This window comes from Callorhinus ursinus, unplaced genomic scaffold (assembly GCF_003265705.2).
Source record: "Callorhinus ursinus isolate GAN/ISIS: 27379988/994484 unplaced genomic scaffold, GSC_fseal_2.0 scaffold26, whole genome shotgun sequence".
NCBI lineage: Eukaryota > Metazoa > Chordata > Mammalia > Carnivora > Otariidae > Callorhinus > Callorhinus ursinus.
The window spans coordinates 6031495-6051356 of record NW_027397088.1 but is presented as its reverse complement, the minus strand read 5'-3'; the positions used below and the strand labels follow the sequence as shown (position 1 = coordinate 6051356).

At 40.5% G+C, this 19862-nt stretch overlaps 1 protein-coding gene across 8 annotated transcripts in view; it reads left to right on the top strand.

Moving 5' to 3' along the window:
• Nucleotides 1–19862, top strand: part of LYRM4 (LYR motif containing 4) — a 264652-nt gene that overhangs the window by 22055 nt on the left and 222735 nt on the right. For all 8 annotated transcript variants that reach the window (XR_012373806.1, XR_003211969.2, XM_073877543.1 and 5 more), the window contains exon 2: nucleotides 17781–17901. Coding sequence is in view for 6 of the 8 variants with exons in the window: in XM_073877543.1 (XP_073733644.1) it covers nucleotides 17781–17901 (121 nt within the window). In the remaining 2 variants the exon portion in view is untranslated. The remainder of the gene's footprint in view (nucleotides 1–17780; nucleotides 17902–19862) is intronic.

Genomic DNA, 19862 nt, shown 5'->3' with positions numbered 1-19862 from the left:
AGAATTCCATCCCATGCTCAGAGACTCATGTTTAAAAAAGATAGTCTTTCTCTTTCCCTCTCTCCTTCCTCCAAAACTCTCTGTTCTTCTTCCATATTTTCCTCTTGCTTTTTCCATACGTTTCCCAGTCATATGGAAATATGGAATTTTGAATTCTAAGTTCATTATTGGCCTCCCTTTGCAGAACGGCTGCTGTACTCTGACAAAATTCTGTTCCTCTTTCAAAGAGGTCAGCCTCTCAGAAGGACTTCCCAAACCCCCAGGCCAAGCTATTCCCTCCCTCCTCTCTGTTCTCAGAGCACTGCATATATAGTCTTGTGATAGTAATGTAGAGTGTGTCCCTGACACCATGAGCTTTGCAAAGCCTTGGCCTATTTCCCCTCAAACCTTCAGTACCTAACCCCGTACCTGCTGCTAAATGGATGAGTGATGAGTGAGCAAACACATGGGCTAGTGACGCTCCTTTCACTAATAATTGCATCTCCCAAAGTGCCATCCTCTCTAATTCAGGGATATTGGTTACATACGAAATAAATATTTTTAAATAATGGTAAAGATTCCCCCAAAACTAATACTTCAGATATAAAGTGGTGCTAAATTTAGTCATCTTAAATAACAATGAGAGTTTTTACTTTCTTCTTAATATCATGATAGAAGGATACATAGTATAGGCCATTTTAAGAAATAGGGGTTGAAATTGGAGTTGATTTTTTTACTACTCTCTTTAAGCAAAGCAAGGTGGTTAGTTTCAGTGGAGGAGTAGTGAAGGGACAAGCTGGGGAAAGAGCTGTAGAATCGCAACCTGATCAGAGATACTCAGGCAAGACCAGGTACCACATCTACAGACTGATCAGCATCTTCTCAAGCCAGAACTGCCCATGGTCCTGAGCAATCCCACAGGCCACTGTAGCAGAGGAAGAACATAAGACAGTCCTTATGTTCTGTGCCTGGAACCTGCAAATTAAACTGAAAAGATTAACAGGAGACAAAGCATACAAATTCTGTTTTGTGTTAATATTTTTATAGGGCATGCGGATGGCTACATAGAAAAGTGAAGCCCCACAAAAAGCAGTTAGACTTGGGGGCTATTATTCCACTTTTTACAAAGGGTGATAAACTGTGGAGAAGTGACTAGGCACAGAAAAGGATTGTGGCTTTGGGGGGGTAGTATATTACAGGAAAGTAGGAAATATATGGGGAAACTAATGGGATATAAGGGTTGTTTTATTTTTATTTTTTATTTTTAATTTTCATTCATTTGAAAGAGTGAGAGAGAGACAGAGAGAATGAGCAGGGAGAGGGTCAGAAGGAGAGGGAGAAGCAGGCTTCCCGCCGAGCAGGAGCCTGATGTGGGGCTCAATCCCAGGACCCCGGGATCATGACTTAAGCCAAAGGCAGACACTTAACCAACTGAGCCACCCAGGCATCCCATAAGGGTTGTTTTAGTGTGGCTTGTTTGTGCAGACTCATCTTGGTGTAGTCTCCCCATCTCCAGTGATAAGAATGTTCTCTCTTTCCTGGTACTGGGAGGACACCTTTCTCATGGGAAATTTATGCCCTGCTTTTTGGGCAGAAAGGACAGACAGCCCTTCCTGCATCTGCTGTTTCTCAATTGCCTGATGTTTAAAGTAACCAAATACCAGAGTGACATATTTGGGGGCAGAATGTTCTGATCCCCTTTACTACTGTGATCTGACTTGGGACTGGCTGTGGAATCTGTATGGTAGGTGACTTTGGGGGAGAAGGGGCTGGGGATCTCTGTTGAGGATCTCTGCTGTAATTAATGGAGTTCACACACCTAAGAGCAGCGGATGTCCTTCTTAGGCTGTGTTGCTAGAGGGTTAAAGGAGATACAAGTAAAGTAACAAGGCTGTGCCTGGTGTGTAGTCAGTGTGCTAAGACCAGTTAGCTGTTGTTGTGAGAGAAGGGTTTGATGACTGAGCAGGACTTGCACAGGGCCTGGGACCTGCCCATTCAGTCTCCAGCTCTTGAACCTGAAAGAAGCAGGCTCGGTAGAAGGTCTGTCCAGATCAGCATTTCCCAAAATGTAATGGGTATTATCGGGCATGGGAAGAGGTTCTGTGAATGAATCTGGGTGCCTAACTTTGTCTTCCCATGTTTCCAGGTTTCTTTACCGCTTTAATATGCAAATATCTTTGTAACTCTTCCCAAGGGGATACTAGTATTTTTTTTTTCACATAACACATGTTGGAAAACGCTGTCAGATCTGATTTTCACCTGCTTTAGGCTCTTGAAAGCACAACTAGGCAATTAGAAGGTAGGTCCTCTCCTAATCTGCCAGATCACCCATTTTCTGCCTGCTGTGGTTGATCATACCCTTAAGAGCTCCTTATTTCTAAGAAACACGTTTTGCCAAAGAATGGCAGCGAGGAAAGCTTCCCAGCTGAACTTCAGTGTATTGAACACGGGCCGAGAGTTTGGCCTTTTTCTGTTCATCCATTGATGATGGTTCTAGGTAATTACAGTTTATCACACTCGTGTGGCTTTTAATGCAGGGTGGACAGTTTTAAAATTTTAGGACGTAGTTAAAGAAGATGGAACTCATTTAAGTTTGTACTCCCTGCATTAAACTGATTGCTCGGTATCTACTGTGAATGTGCTGTTTGTTGTTATGGACTGGGCTTAATGGATCATGGAATTACAGACAGTACTGAGGCCAAATGCCTTCATGCTCTTAGCATTTATGTATATTGAAAAGTCGACCTTAGATCGAGGCCAAGTAATAAAAGTTTCATGCAACTCAAAATCAAAGTGTGTTGCAGATTTCTCATCCCTGAGTTTTCAGTACTAAAATATAAGTGACGGGGTGGAAAGCCCTTCATATTTTACCAGTTAGACCTGCGGTCAGTAGCCAAAGAGCAGCAGTTGCTAACACCTTGGACTTAAGCAGTTAGAAGAAGAATATCAGATTTCAAAGGAAAAGGCCCAGTGACATGCAGTGAAGGGTTTTATTAGCCACACTGTACATTCCTCTGCTGCACTGCTTCACACTTCTGTAAAGCATCTTGGCTCCTGTCAGTGTAATGACATTTAATTACCTGTCTTTAGAATGCCATGTCCTCCTAACCAAGGCATGCACCTAAAGTGTCCAGAAAGTGTCACCACCTTTGAGAATCATCTGTATCCCAAGAGAGTTGTCAAGACTTGATTTTGGACGGGAGCTGTAAGTAGTAAGCAGGACATGCAAATTTAGAGGGACAGCCTGTGGCCAGCTTCCTTCTGCCACCGCGTGCCCTGAAGGGAGAGATGTAGTATGCCCACGACTAAAGAGGCCTGTCGCTGCCAGTCCTATGGCAGAATGAGGAGACTTAGGTTTATATTAATCGTCAGAGTTTGAGACTGCATTTGTGGTTTGACCTACCATGTGTACTTTATTGTCATTTTGGCAGATAAATGGCAAGTGTCATTCTAATATTCTTTAGTCAGTATTAATGTGAAAAAGCAGTATGATAAACAGCAACCAAATTTGTAAATGCAAACGTTTGCTGGATTTTCTTCAGTCTTAAAGTCTTTAAATTCTTTAAAATAAAATTAAATCCTAACACACAAACACCTACTAGATGATTCACAAAGATGTTATGGAAATAAATTATGTAATACGTGGAAATATTTTGACCTACTTGGAAGAAAGATACAGTAACAAGCTATTTGTTAGATGGCCAAGCAAACAAACTTTGTTTCAAGGCAATATAGCACCTAGACCAAAATAACCATTCCTTTATTATAGTGCATGATAATCCATGCCTCATGCTGCTTATGACATCCCAGGAGACATAGAGGTTAATTGCATTTTTAAATTCATAGAATTTTTAGACTAGACAAGACTTTAGAGATGCCTCTTCTCCATGAAAAGCAAAATTAAAGCTCTCCAAACGGAGGAAAGGCTACCAGATTTTGTCAGTAAATCTCGGGCTGTGATTAATGTTTTCATTTGCATAAATTTACATATAGTGTTCAGAACCCTTTAACTCCAAGTAAGCAAAATAAAGTTAGCTAACGGCCTCCCATGCCCTGGATTCAATCCAGTGTTCAGGGATTGAGGGAACTGAGACCCAACTTGTCTATTGCTGTCCTTTCCAAAGCCAGGATACTCAGGGGAAGCTCACCAGGATTTTGACTGTACTTTGCAATCATGATTCCAGGACCTGACACCTTTTTTATTTTATCTCCTGGTTTTTGGTTTTCTTATGGATGGGTATGGGTACTGTATACCTGGAATATTTTTATGTAGGTTTTTCTTTCCTTCTGAATAACCCAGCAAATATTCTACTGTTTCACACATTGTAAGAAGGGGGAGGGAGAATCATTCTGCATTTTTTTTTTGTATGTGAATTATCCTTAATAATACATTGAGCACAAGCTAGATGACTTATCTGTTCCCTCTTGTCTTTCCTTCTTTGCTCATTTATTGTTGCTGGTGAGTGATGGCAGGAGGAAAGAATAAAACAAAAGGCATTTTATTTGGCTCCTTTTTAGCAGCACTGATAGGAAATTTTAATGACATTTGAGTTTAATGACCAGGAGGAATTTCCATCATTCCTGCTTTACACCACCCCCCCTCCAATGGAAAATCCAGAAGTAATTAATTGAATATTCTTCCTGTGGATAGTTATTCGCCATACATTTTAAATCATCTAAAGGTCATGTCTTAACACTGGCTAGTTCACACTATAATTTAAAAGAAAAAAAATTTTAATATATTATTTATTTATTTGACTGAGAGAGACACAGTGAGAGAGGGAACACAAGCAGGAGGAGTGGGAGAGGGAGAAGCAGGCTTCCCAATGAGCAAGGAGCCCGATGTGGAACCCAGCACCCTGGGATCACGACCCAAGCCGAAGGCAGATGCCTAACAACTGAGCCACCCAGGCGCCTTAAAAGAAAATTTTTAAAATTGTATTCTGTAGCCTGACTTTTATCTCTTATTACATAATGAAAACCTGAACTTGCTTTTGTGGTGCTAGGTCAAGCTCATTTCTGGTAAATGCAGGAGGAACAGAGCCAGAAAACCGTATCCCTGAACACAGAGCCTTTATGCCACAGGGATAGCTTGTAAAAGACATAGAGCCAGTTCCGTAAGATTTGTGAATGTGAGGACAATTAATAACTTGAGTGTTTATCTTGTGTTTCCCCTAATGAGAGTGGTTTCAGGACTCCACAGATGAAGGACATGCTCATCTTTCAGGCCAGGAATATGTGAAGAATGGACTAAGGATCTGAGCCTGCATGGTCTAAACGGCCATGTCTGAAACCAAATAAAAGAGAAGCCTGGACCTCCCCACTACTTGATGTGTATGCCTTATTGCAGAAAGCCAGACCAGTTTTATAGGTGGCCTTTACTTTGATAAATTGGTTTACATTTTGAAAAATCTTGTTTGCAACAAAATGTCAGTGGCTGTGAGGAAGGATCCAAGTGATAATTACAAGTTCAATTTTGATGAATTATAGGTTAAAGATATTAAATGTTTTTAAGCACCAAAAAGGAAACCCAGACAGAATGCTTATAAACTTTTCCTCCAGGGCCTTAGGTTCAGAATACACTACAGGATGGTGGTACCTTTCCTTCTCTCTGTTGTTTTATTAAGCTTTTTTTTTCTTAAAGAGACTATTACTTTATTTTTTTAGGTTTATTTTTTTATTAATTTGAAAGAGAGAGAGAGAGAGAGAGAGCACAAGCAGGGGGGAGGGGCAGAGGGAGAGGGAGAAGCAGACTCCCCACTGAGCAGGGAGCCCAGTGTGGGGCTCGATCCCAGGACCCTGAGATCATGACCTGAGCCAAAGGCAGACGCTTAACCGACTAAGCCACCCAGGCGCCCAAAAGAGACTATTTAAAAAATTTTCCAGGGGCACCTAGAAAATCAGCAGTTCATGCAGGGGAAGAAATTCCTACCACCACCTCCTTTGAGCCCTGGAACATTTTTCTGTCTTCACTCTCTGTCTTGCCCTTCTGTTACTCTCATCTGTCAAATCTGCAAGTATGGATTCCTCAAACATCTGTCTTTCCCATAACTAGACCTGGGCAACCAACCACAACTGGAGAAAAAGAAGAATCACTGTGTTTTGGCAAGTTGGTACCACTGTTCTGGCTGTTTCCAACCTCAGCTGGCCCCTTCTCATTGTTTGGCAAGTTCTGGAGTCTGCACATGCTCTCATTTGCTGAAATGATTCTTTTAAATCCCTCTTCTCAAACTTCCAATCCTCCTTACTCTCTTTTTTCCTCATAATTTTGTTTTCTGATGTATATCCCAGAAACCATAATGTGAAAGAATAAACTCAGTTGTCTTAGCTAATTGCACTGATTTTTTTTTCATTTTTAATTTGTTTGACACATTTTAACAATACCTTCTTTCTTCCTATTTTCTCATGGGATACTGTCTTGCCTTTCTAAAATGTTAAGAAAGGGGCACCTGGGTTGCTCAGTCTGTTAAGCATCTAACTCTTGATTCTGGTTCAAGTCATGATCTCAGGGTCGTGAGATTGAGCCCCGTGTTGGGCTCTATGCTCAGCGCAGTCTGCTTGAGATTCTTTTTCTCCCTCTCCCTCCACCCCTCCCTTTGCGTCCTCACACAGGTGCACTCTCTCTCTCTCTCAAATAAATAAAATCTTAAAATATTAGGAAATATTGTTAATTTATTAAACTCTGCTTTTATTTTATTACTAAAAAGGCTGTATAAGCCATTAATTTTCTTTTTTTTTTAAGATTTTATTTATTTATTTGAGAGAGAGAGAATGAGAGATAGAGAGCACGAGAGGGAAGAGGGTCAGAGGGAGAAGCAGACTCCCCACTGAGCAGGGAGCCCCATGTGGGACTCGATCCCGGGACTCCAGGATCATGACCTGAGCCGAAGGCAGTCGCTTAACCAGCTGAGCCACCCAGGCACCCTAAGCCATTAATTTTCGTCTAAGTATGGTTTTGACCTCATTCCAAAGATTTTATGCATAATCTTTTTCATTATTCTAAAAATATTCTCTTATTGTATAATGAAATTTTTCTAGGCTCGGTTATTTATGAGTGTATTTCCAAGAATTTAGGGGTTTTTTTTCTTCTATATGTTTACTACATTGTAGTCAATAAATACATGCTGTTGTTGTTCTTGCTAAAGTTACTAATAACATCCTAACTACAAACTTCATTGGAGCCCTTTTCAGCTTTTGTCTTAACCTTTGTAGGACTGTGACAATTTTATTTACTCTCTACGTGTAAAGTATGTCTTCTTGTCTCCTCTCTGTGTTGCCTCTACTCTCATCCCCTCTGCCTGCTCTTAAATATTTACTCTGTCTCCAGAGCTGGCTTCTCTTCCCATCCTACTGCTTTCTTCTGAACAATCGCATCTGCTCCCCTGGTTGTGCCTCACTCTTCTTCATCAGTGAGTTTCAAGTTTATTGCCAGCCTGGACGTTCTCACCAGAGACTCAAAACCCAATCTCTACTCCCACAAAGTGAGCCTTCTCTATTGCTGACTCTTCTTTATTTTGAAGTATGTTACTGATTTTATGATGTCACTAGGAACTTAAACATTATGAGGAAATTATGGGTATTGTAATAATTTAGAAAGCATAAACCCCAGTAACTGAAAGCAATTATTTTAACATGCCATTGTATTTCCTTCTAGTTTTTCTGTACCTATATATTCCACAATTGAGGTCATTCTGAGTATATAGTTATATCCTTCATTTTAAGATACTTACCTTAGAAGCTAAAGTTAGATTCGTATTCAACACCTTCCACTAAAATAAATTCCAGAAAGAGTGAAACAAAAAATTAATCCATGAAGATTCTCAAGAATACATGGGTGAATATTTTCTTGTGATCTCACAGTAGAGAGGGCTTTTGTACATATGGTAATTAACCCAGAAGCCACAAAATAAAAATTGATGCACTTGACTCTGTGAACACTAAACATCTCTACATGACAAAAACACACAGATATCATAAAGCCAAATGACAAACTGGGTAGATCATTTCAGCTTCTCACACCAGATCTTACAATGAATCAAAAAGACAAATCATTCAATTCAAAAAAGGTAGAGGATATAAACAAATATAAATGGCTTTAAACTTGTGAAAAGGTGGTCAGCTTCATTGCCCCAAAATGAGCAGAGGGTCTTAACAGACATTTTTCCAAAGAAGACATACAGATGGCCAGTAGACACATGAAAAGATGCTCAACATCAGGGAAATATAAAGCAAAGCCACAATGAGATATCACCTCACACTTGTCAGAATGACTATTCTCTAAAAGAAAAAAAGTATGAAGAAAAGGGGGACCATCATCATGTACTGTTAGTGGGAATATAATTGGTGTAGCCACTGTGGAAAACAATATGGAGGTTCCTCAAAAAATTAAAAATAGAAATGCCATATGAGCCAGCAGTTTTACTTCTGGGAATATGTCTGAAGAAAGTAAAAGCACTAATTCAGATAGACGTATGCACCCACCTGTGTTCATTGCAGCATTATAATAGCAAAGGTAGGGAAACAACCTAAGTGTCCATCAGTGGAGGAATGGACAAAGATGGGGGGGGTGTATATACATACACTCACATAAAATGGAATGCTACTCAACCATAAAAAAGAATAAAATCTTACCTTTTATGACAACATGGCCAAACCTTGAGGGAATTATGCTAAGGGAAATAAGTCAGACAGAGAAAAACAAATACCATATGATTTTACTTACATGTGGAATCTAAAAAAACCAAGTGACTAAACAAAACATGACCAAAATCATAGATACAGCGAACAGAATGGTGGTTGCCAAAGGGGAAAGGGTTGGGGAGTAGGTAAAAGGGGTGAAGTGTGTCAAGAGACCCAAACTTCCGGTTATAACTTAGGTCATGGGGAAGTAATATGCAGCATGCTGACTGGTCAATTATATAGAGCATACTTCAAAGCTGCCAAGAGAGTAAGTCCTTAAAGTGCATTTGGTATGGTGACAGATGTCAACTAGACTTATTGCGGTGATCACTTCACTATGTATTCGGGTATCAAATTATGTTGTACACCTGAAACCAATATAATGTTACATGTTATAACTCAAAAAAATGTTTTTAAATGAGATACTGTTTCCACCTGTTAGATGAGCAAAGATCAGAAATTTAGATAACATTGTTTTGGCAAAGGTGTTAGGAAACAGTCACAATATACATTTCTGGTGGAACCTCTACACAGAATTTGGACAAAATTTTATTAAAACCATAAATACACATGTCCTTTGCCTTATAAGTTCCATTTTTCAGAATTGATCTCACAGATACACATACATGATGCTACAGGAAACAAGGATATTGCTTAATTGCAGCATTGTTTATAAGAGCAAGATTGTATATAACTAAATATCCATTAATAAAAGCCTGGCCAGATGAATCCTAATTCATCCATACAGTGGAATATGACACAACCATTTATGAGTCAGCTCCATTTGTATTGATATGAAATGCTTACTGATACATTTTAATTGAAGAATTAAAAGTACGCAGTATGCTTAGAGTGCTGCCACTTGTGGAAAAAAATACAGGGGTTTTAGCAAGAATCCACTCTCTGAGAGGCGAATAAGAAACTGCTGTGGTTGCATCTAGAGAGAAGAACTGGGAGGGAGACTGATACATTTTTTAATACCTTTGACTTTTGCACCTGGGACTTTAAGTTTTTTGAAACATTGATTTTAAAAGCATAATCTCATAAATTATGTAGCCACTTCTCCATTGTTGAACATTTAGGGTTGTTTTTATTTTTAATGCTTACAAATAGTGCTGTAATGAACATCTTTCAATATATATCTTCATGCATATTTCAGGTTATTTCTGTAGGATTACTTTAAGTAGAATTACTGGATAAACAATTACGAACTTTATTACACATTACTATGCTATTTTCCCCCACAGGAAGTACAGTTCATACTCCTACCAGCAGGATGTAAAGACCCTTTGTTTTTTTTAAAAAAATTCTGCTAATTTGATGGCAGAAAATCGTACCTTATTTGCATTTCTCTCATTATGACTGAGGCTGAACATTCATGTATCTCTGTCCATTTATCTCTCTAAATTTAGTCCCTCTTTGTGCTCTCTTGTGAATTATTGTTTCTGGATTCTTATTTATTTACTTTCTCTGGGCCTAATGTCTTTTCCACTCGATTTATATGTGCTATTTATATGCTAAGGATATTAATCTTTTGTCATATTTGTTTCTAACTGGGTTAGGTCTTTAAGGAGGAGTAGGAGTTAGCCAAGGAATCAAGCTGGGGGAGGACACTCCCCATATGGAGGACCAGCAGGATAAGGAGAGAGGACTGAGGGCACTGTAAGTCTTCCCATATGGCTGGAGTTGGTGGACCATGCTGGAAGGGGTGCTTGATAGAGTGGGAGAGATGAACAGGAGTATACTGACCCTTCTCCCGAAGATAATGGAAAGCGCTAGGGGATTTTAACAGAAAAGTATGTAGTAGGTTTTATTTACAGCTGCCCTGAGACTAAAAAGCCTTGGCCTCCCAAGTAGGTTTTCTGATAGTAACTTCACCTCCTCACTCCACAGCTCTTCTTATTGATCACTGTCCACCTTTTTAAAACAATTAATCTCGATTATTTCACTCACTCTTGCTGCTTCTATCAATAGTTCTTTCCCTCGTTATGCCGTCAGCTACTTGTCTTTTCATAAGACATTGTTGGTGCTTGAACTATTTGTAGGAACACTTGAAGCAGCGTTGAGAGACCAAATGATCTTTTTAAGCTTTGTGAAGCAAGAGACAATTTTTTTTAATGCCTTTTCAAATGATTAACAACTTGGCTTATACCAAGTATTTATCAAAATTTGGATAGAGTTTATCAACCTCTGGAGGAGGCACAGCTTAGAGTTGAAAATCAAAGACTAGTCAACTGGGTACGGGATCCAACTCTGCCACTTACTAGGCATGTAATATTGGCCTAAATGTTCTGAATCTCTCCGAGCCATAGTTTGTGAGGATTAAATGAGGTCATGTATATCCAGTACTTAGCGCAGTGTCCTGAGCATGGTACTTGTGCCATCAATCATAGATACTATTTTCTTCCCCCTTTTGGGCCGTCAAGACAACAAATGACTGTGGAGAGCCGCCTTTTTCTTTGCAGTTTTGAGAACGGAAGTCTGAGGATATACTTATCTATATTCCATTCTCTATTACCTACTTCAAGGTTTTTCTTTATCCTTTCTTATTTTTTCTTTTTTTTTTCCTTTTTTTTTAAAGATTTTATTTATTTATTTGACAGAGAGAGACACAGTGAGAGAGGGAACACAAGCAGGGGGAGTGAGTGGGAGAGGGAGAAGCAGGCTTCCCGCTGAGCAGGGAGCCCGATGCGGGGCTTGATCCTGGGACCCTGGTATCATGACCTGAGCGGAAGGCAGACGCTTAACAACTGAGCCACGCAGGCGCCCCTCTTATTTTTTCTTTGACCTTGGACTTCAGGGTTTTATAAGTAAATATCTTGGCATTGTACTCTGGTTGTTAAATCCAGTGAGTCTTCTCAATTTTTATATAATCACTCCTGGGACATTTTCTTCTATTATAACTTTAATTACCTACCCAGTTCGGTTTGTTCACACTTATTATTCATAGGTTATGTACTTTTACCCTGTTCTGAAGCTTAATTTTTTTTCTTACATATTTCTCATCAACTTACATAATTTTTCTGTTTCAGATTTGACTTTCCATCCTGGTTTCTGTAATACAGCATTAATTTCTACTTCAGCCATGTACATAATCACTGTCTAGCACTGCAGTCTTTGGTGGTATCTTTTTGGGTTTCTTAAAAGTGGGCAAATGTGATATAACTCCAATACTATTTATTTTTTCAATTTTCCTTAAAAGTCACCCAAGTGAAGAGGGGCACCTGGGTCTCGCTCAATCAGTTAAGTGTCTGCCTTCAGCTCAGGTCATGATCTCAGGGTCCTGGGATTGAGCCCCGCATCGGGCTCCCTGCTCAGTGGAGAGTCTGCTTCTCCCTCTCCCTCTGCTCCCCACCCCCTCTTGCTCATGCTTACTCTGTCTCTCTTTCTCTCTCAAGTAAATAAAATCTTTAAAAAAAAAAGTCGCCCTAGTGAGAAATAATTTACCTATAATAAAATGCATCTGTTTTAAGTGTACAATTTCAATGTTTTGTCAAATGTAGAAGTTGTGAAAACACTACTCTGGACAAGCTAAGAACTGTTCCATTGACCCCCAAAACTCTCCTTAGCCTTTCTGTGTTCACTTTAAATGACTTCTACCTCCTCTTTCATCTCTGTAGATTTCCTAGCTAGTCCCTGAGTCCAAAACCTTGTTGCTCTCCTCTGTAGCCCTAGTATCGTACTTATATAATAGGCATTCAGTACATATTTCTTTAGTGAATTCTCAGTGCACATTTTGTAACCACTACCTCTCAGAGGTTATTTCAGTCTTTGTGCTGCAAACCCTTTTCATTCTGTTTCCTTTTCAGTTTCATATTCTTTGTTGTGTTTTCCTTATTGATTATTGGCCTTTTTCCTAAAGATCTTTTTATTATTGCCTCTGATAAGAAGTTTATTCATTCCCTGAGTGTTTATTGAGTACAGTCTCTGAGCCAGGCACTTTAGATGCAGTGGTAAACAAAAAAGAGAAAAGTCCCTATTGCATGGGGCTTATATTCTAGTGGGAACTTATATTCATAAGAAGGAAGCTTTCTGATCTGTCCCTCACCCTGTTATCCACCCAGAGTACTCATGACCTTCAAATGGTCTTTGAGCTTTCTCTCTCTTGTTGTTAGTATCCATTTTATTGTACATCACACATGCCACAATCCCAAGGCTTTTGCCTTGGTGTGAGAGATAAGAGCCTGAACCAAGATTAGAGCTGAAGGTTTGGAGAAGTGGAAGGTGATTCAGAAGAGATGTAAAAGGTTGAAACAATGAAATATTGTGCTTGATTGAATATAAGGAGTTAAGGGAAAGGAGGGAATTTAGGATGAATCCCCAAATGTCTGACTTAGTTAGCTTTATGAAAATGCACCCACCTGCAAAGGGAATACTGGCCACTGGGGCTAGGGAGGAAGGAGGATGGTGACTTCAGTTTGAAAGTGTTCAGTACAAGAAGCTGTAGGAGGAATAGTGGGTGTCTTTTTTTTTTAAGATTTTATTTATTTATTTTGACAGAGAGAGACAGAAAGGGAACACAAGCAGGGGGAGTGGGAGATGGAGAAGCAGGCTTCCCGCGGAGCAGGGAGCCCAATGCAGGGCTTGATCCCAGGACCCTGGGATCATGACCTGAGCTGAAGGCAGACGCTTAACGACTGAGCCACCCAGGCGCCCCGGAATAGTGGGTGTCTTGTGTTAGCAAGTCCAAGAGGCAATTGGGTTATATGGATTTGGGACTAGAGAACGACTTGGTAGCCAGTGGCATATATATGATAGTATAAAACCTTAGGCACAGATTCAGTTAGTGGAGGAGATTTTATTTAGAAGAAAAGAGATCCAGTAGAGAACCCTAGAGAATACAACATAGAAGAGGCAGCAGAATAAGATGAGCTCACAGAGTAGCCTAGGAACAAATAACTAGTGGATCCAGAGAGCAGGACAAGACACCAACTTGCTGTGGAACTCTCCATCAGTAAAGCAAATGTAGATAACTCAGTAAAAAATGGCAAACACTGTCATCGATCTCATTATAAAAATTATTGACTTCAAAGGATCTTATTTTTATTAAAAATTATGATGATTTTTTTAAGTTTAAGTTTAATTTTTTAAGTGGCCTGCGTATGCACTGAGTGCCATTTGGATACTAAGCCTTGATGAATCTTGAGACTTGACATCAAGAAGTCAGCAGATAACAGTGTCGGGGCATACAGCATGGTTTCATTAGAAAGCTTGGCCTCGAAGATGTGTTAAGGGTGAACCAATGACCCATAAGCAGGGGTAAGATCCCAGAACACAATGGCACTCTCCTCTCAGTCCCTTGGAATCTGAAGGCATGGCAAAATTAAGCAGCTTTCTCTTCATGGCTCTAAAGGAATTTGAGTTAAGGCAAGTTGATGGAGCACTTGTCCTTCCAAGCAATTGAAGGAGTTTGCCCCAGAAAGGCTAAAAGAAGGGTCAAATTGTTTTGGTATTGAGATACTTGGGGTTGGGGAAAGAAAGAAAAAGCACCAGTGTTTTTACAGGATGAATAAGCAGAGAAACCAGATTGTGGGGTGGGGTGGTGATGAAGGTTGACGCAAATGAGGGGTATTATATCAGCTTGTTTCCCAATCACACCTTTTGGATGCTACAACCAATGTGAGCCTCCAAGTGCTGTGATTATCGGGGCCTGCATTGGAAGGGGAGAAAGTAAAGCAAGACCTCGGGCACCACAGTGCTTTCATTACTGTCTGCTATTTATTTTGCAGCTGGGACATTACAGTGGGTGGAAGAATCTCATAAAGGAGTTGGATCCTTGCAATGCTGAAAGGATAGTCAGTAGAACCCATATACACTCGGAGATCTCACGGCAGACCAAAGGGCAAAGGCTGGGATGGAAAGGGAAAGCCAAATGGAAATCTGCACAAAGAAGCATGAAGAAACTCCGCAGAGCTTCAGGAGCGTAGAGGGAGAGTGACTGTATGAGCAGCATAGCCTTACTGTTTCTGTGGATGTGGTCTGCTTTCCCAGAGTTGGTAGCTCTTACTGTTGTGTAGCCTTTTATTTGTTAATTTTTCATGCTTTATTTCAAACAGCATCTGACTCATACTAGGATCATCCCATGTGCGGCAGCTGCACATTTTTCTTCGAAATGTTCTTGCTCAGTAATAGGGTCAGGAGGCCAATAGCCAGAATGTGTTCAAGGATAAATGGTTTTCCTTGTAGTGGTGGAAAAAATGCAAAGGATAAAAACCAGGTGGGGGCAGAACTGAAACAATGGGTGGTTAGCCCTCTCCTATGAAATTTGAAGGTTCGGGCAGATTTGTGATTACCTTCACGAAGTTATGATCATTTGAAATAATCCCTACAACTGGGGCATCTGGGTGGCTCAGTCAGTTAAGCATCCAGCTCTTGATTTCAGCTCAGGTCATGATCTCAGGGTGGTGAGATCGAGCCCCACGACAGGCTCTGCGCTGGGCTTGGAGTCTGCTTAAGATTCTCTCTCCCTCTCCCACTGCCCCTCCCCCCCCAAAAATTAAAAATCTATTTAATAAAAAAGAAATAATTCATAGAACTGAAAAATTGTTCATGCAGTAGTAATTACTTACATGGTTCTGAGCCAGTGCAGTGACTTCTCCTGGGGCAAAGGAAAACACTGTATGTTTTAGACGGTCGAGGAGGACGAGGAACAAGAAAGAGAAGAGAGAGCCATCACCACATCATTCATGTTAGAGGTGCATTCAGATTTGGAACGACAACTCTTGATTGCTTTAGACACATTTAATTCAGACATCTAGAACTTTGTTCCTTTAAGTGTGGACTTCGGAGATCTGGGGAGACAACAAGAATGCACAGCCAACTGTAAAGGGCTGTACCTTGAGCTCAACTGATAGAAATCTTTGAGGGCCGTTAAGTTATTTTCTGATTTCCTTAAACTTTAGAAGAACTTCAAACTTCATGTTCCAAGTTATACTCCCTTTTTTGCTGGCTATTCTGGGCTAGTCACTAGCTTCTAGAAAAATGAATTTAGTAATGACTACTATTGACCATTTCATTTTTCCAAAAATCCCGTGCAGCATCCTGAGTGAAGAACTAAAACAACAGATGACTCTTGGGGTAAATTCCTGTTCTAAAACCAGTCCTACGTGTGGAACAAAATCCTAGAATTAAATTATGGTGTCCACTCTGCTCCCATCACCACCAACAAAGAAACTGTTTTGAGGAATGTGTTGGTGTGAGGAAGGACAGTGGTATTGTGTTGTTAATAACCATCATGCTGTGTAAGAAAGTACCCCAGAAATTGCTTTTAGCTTTCCTAGATAGTCTAAACTCTTGTTAGATTAGCAGCTATACAGGAGAATATCTGATAGAGTTAACGAGTAAAAATTCTTTCCAAGACTTCATAATGAAGGAGCCCCTGTTGTTACATAGTATCTGCTACTTTAGGGATTCCATTTCCGGTCACAGTTGTCCCAAGATTGATCCTGAACACCCAGGAGCGCCTCTGCAGATACTCCCATTGGTTCACCAAGGCTTCAGATGAACATCTGTCCAGTGGCTTACGTCCTAAAAGTGTCTGCCTTTCTCCGTCACAATTCTTAACGGCACAAGATTTCATTTTACTTTTGCTTTTAAACACAAAGGACCCGCCATTTGGATTTTTAATTTAGAATTTCTTTTTACTTTAGGAAAGTTGATCTAAAACAAAAGTAGTCTTCTCTAAAACAAGTTTTTCCCCAGTAAATGATATCCATCTCCCCGAACATACTCCCAAACTCCCAAAGAAGTTATATTCCCCTTCTCTCATCTCTTTGCCTCTGTGTGCAATGTTATTAACAGGTTCACATGGATTCTTTAGCTGGTGTTTAAAGTTAAAAGCAGAGCCATGTGAGATCATAAAAGGACTGGAGAAAATGGTGTTTGCTGTGACTGACTTGGACTCCTCCCCCTTCATCTCTTGTGTTCAGTCTTGCGTACATGGGAAGGGCATGGGTTAAGGCCATGACTGCGTAGGGGACACATCAGGTTAAGTACTCTTGATTATCCAGACCATTTTGCCCTCTGTCCACACACCGTGGTGTGACCCTGAGGATGCGGGATGAAGGTGAGACTAACATCAAGAGAGAGGGGTACTAATGTATTAAGGTATTAAGAAGAAGAGCTTTTGTTGATTGGGTTAGAGGATAAAGCTGAATCCTCCCAGCAGCCCTGAGAGGTAGGTGGTATTATGCCCATTTGACAGATGAGGAAACATGGTCTTATGTTAAGAATCTTGCCCAAGTTCACACAAACAGTGGGAGCTTGGAGCAAAGCCAAGCTTATCTGATTTGAAACCGTGCTCTTGAACTGCTGTCCTGTGCTGCATGTAATTTATATTGGTGGGGAGAGGGTGTTTGTATGTGCACATATGTGCATATGTATACACTTTAAAGATGGAGGAAGGCAGGGGTGCCTGGGTGGCTCAGTTGGTTAAGCATCCAACTTTTGGTTTCGGCCCCAGGCCGTGATCTCGTGGGTTGTGGGATTGAGCACCGTGTCCGGCTCCCCATTCAGGGAGATTCTCCTGCTGCCCCTCCCCCTATTCGTGCTCTTTCTCTGTCTTCCTCTCTCTCTCAAATCTAAAAAAAAAAAAAGATGGAGGAAAGCATTTTGGTATAATCTCCACTCTCCACTGCGGTAGGATCCCAACACGGATCCTTATATGTTATATCCCACAAGAGGAATAAACAGCTAAAAGATAGGACAAGATTGGAGAGTTGACCCGAGTCAGGCATAGATCACTGTCTGGGTGCATGAATATGTGGCGCATCATTTCACCTCTTTTAATTCTTGCTTTGTCTCTGTACATCAAAGGTTCAATTATCCATGTTAATGGAGAGAACTCAGATGTGAATAACTAAAGAACCAGGAATCTAAGGAGCAATTCAGTAGCAGTTTGCCATTTATATGTGGATTGTTTGTGCTAGATTTATTTCCCTAATCTGTTTGCTTAGTCATCCCAGAATAGTAATAGATGGGCCTGTCCCAAGAGCAAAGATCTAAGTGGATTATCCACAGGGGAATACAGACAGTTAATTCGTAAGGAAAGGCTTTTGATTTCACTTAAAAGCATAGCTTCAGACTGCTGACACTTTTTCTTTTTTTCTCCTGAATTCATTTAGAACTTACGCTGTCAGGAGGATAAGAGATGCCTTCAGAGAAAATAAGAATGTAAAGGATCCTGTAGAAATTCAAGCCCTAGTGAATAAAGCCAGAAGAGACCTTGGAATAATTCGTCGACAAGTAAGATGGTTTGATGATGTACTGTCTTTAATTAAGAGCTGTAAACTTTGACATATCCCCCTTAATTGGACATCTCTGCTTTTGGTGTTTATGATTTATACCACAGGGTCATGAAACTGCTCCTTTTATTCATATAGACACAGAAAGATGACCTATCATATTACTGAACTCAAGGAGAACATAAAGGAAAATATCAGCTTTCCAGAATCTCAGGGAATGCATCCTTCTGGGGAGCTGCATTTTCATCGTTCACTAAAGGTTGATCTTTAAATATGAGAAACTTTTAAAAAAATGTTGCCCCTTTCTAAGATATATTTACACATTTATGCATTGACATATGTCAAAGAACATAAATATATTCTACTTTTCCTAGTATTTTCAAATCATAATTCAAGGTGATGTTGCCCTTTTCTTGGAGACATGATCGTTGGTGAGGAAGCTGAATTTTGTTGCCACATGGAAGGTGTATCTGCAGGTGCAAATGATGTAAGGCACAGCTGCTTAGCTACTGACCCCAGAATGGACCCTGGAAGGTGTGTTTGTCTTTGTCTTGTAGAAGTGCCAGGGATCACCTTGATTTGTGCTTGCTGTTCTCTTTCTCTGGAACATCTGCAGCAGCATGGTCTCCTGGGTAGTGTGATATGTCCCTCTTTCTGCAAAATTAATTAGAGAGTCAGAGGCCAAGTAGCCTGCTCTCGGTTGGTTTTCTCACCCTCTAAAAAAATCATCCTTTTCACTGTTTTTCTTTGATTTAGCAACAACCACACCATAAGCTCCATTTCTGCTTCCATTCGTTTCTCTTACTTGCAGTAAATTTGTTTATAAAATATGGAAGGGAAGTCCCTTATGATTTCCCTCAGTTCTGCCTAGTGGTTTTGGAAAGGGCTTGTTCAGCATCATCAGGAGATACCAGCTCAGCTGACAGCATATCATATCATACTATATGACATATATATGCATATATATGTATATGTATATACATACATCCCTAACCCTTCTTCATGCTTGACTCTAAACAATTCAGAAAAAGAAGCAATATTAAATACTGTAGTTTTCTCTTTATGTCAAATTCAGAAGTCTTGCAATGTAATGAAACAATCCCTTCTAGAATAACTTTCGGATTCCGATAACCCTCGTTGAGTTCTCCAGTTATCTATCTAGCAACAGAATAACTTTGCCACATTCAGACAAGCCTAGGAAATGATCTTTAAGGAAGGCCATGAAAAGATAATACGATAATCAGGGAAAGAAACCAATCTGCATATTTGCGTGTACTTTGATAGTGGCAGGTAAATGAGTTGTCATTTTGAAAACTCTAGGACGATGGCATTTTCCAGGCATCAGTGGTTGAATTTTATGGGCTCCTTTAGCACTGGAACTTGGAAAAAAACAAGCAGCCTGAGTCCTTATTTCGCATAAACTCAGATTCAGTTCTTTGGCACTTTCTGATGTAGACGTTGGCAAGCATCTCCCAGACTGGTTTTATCCTTTAGCATAAAGTTGCACAGAGTAGAAAACTGCTTAGAAAAGGTGTCTGTAAGTACTCTGTGCCACCATTTCTTCTGTTATGTAATTGTCTCTGTCACCTCCCAGTTTGAAATGCTAAACCGCCCTTTCAAAAACAAAAAGATTAGACTGGCTCTCTTCAGACATCCCCAGTGAATCCACACTCAAAACAGACTCAAAGCTATAGACTCAAACCTACAGCCTCTGGACCTGTGGGGGCCAGGGCGCGCTCCCCAGGACAGCCTGGCAAGTGCACCTTCCTTGCCAGTTGGGGAACAGGTGGGCCTACTTTCAGGCCCAGGGCCCTTTGCCAGGAGAGCAGCAGATGATTATGTTGGCCCTGAAGACTCTGCTCAGAAAGGTTCTGACAGGGCGCCTGGGTGGCTCAGTTGGTTGAGCGACTGCCTTCAGCTCAGGTCATGATCCTGGAGTCCCGGGATCGAGTCCCACATCGG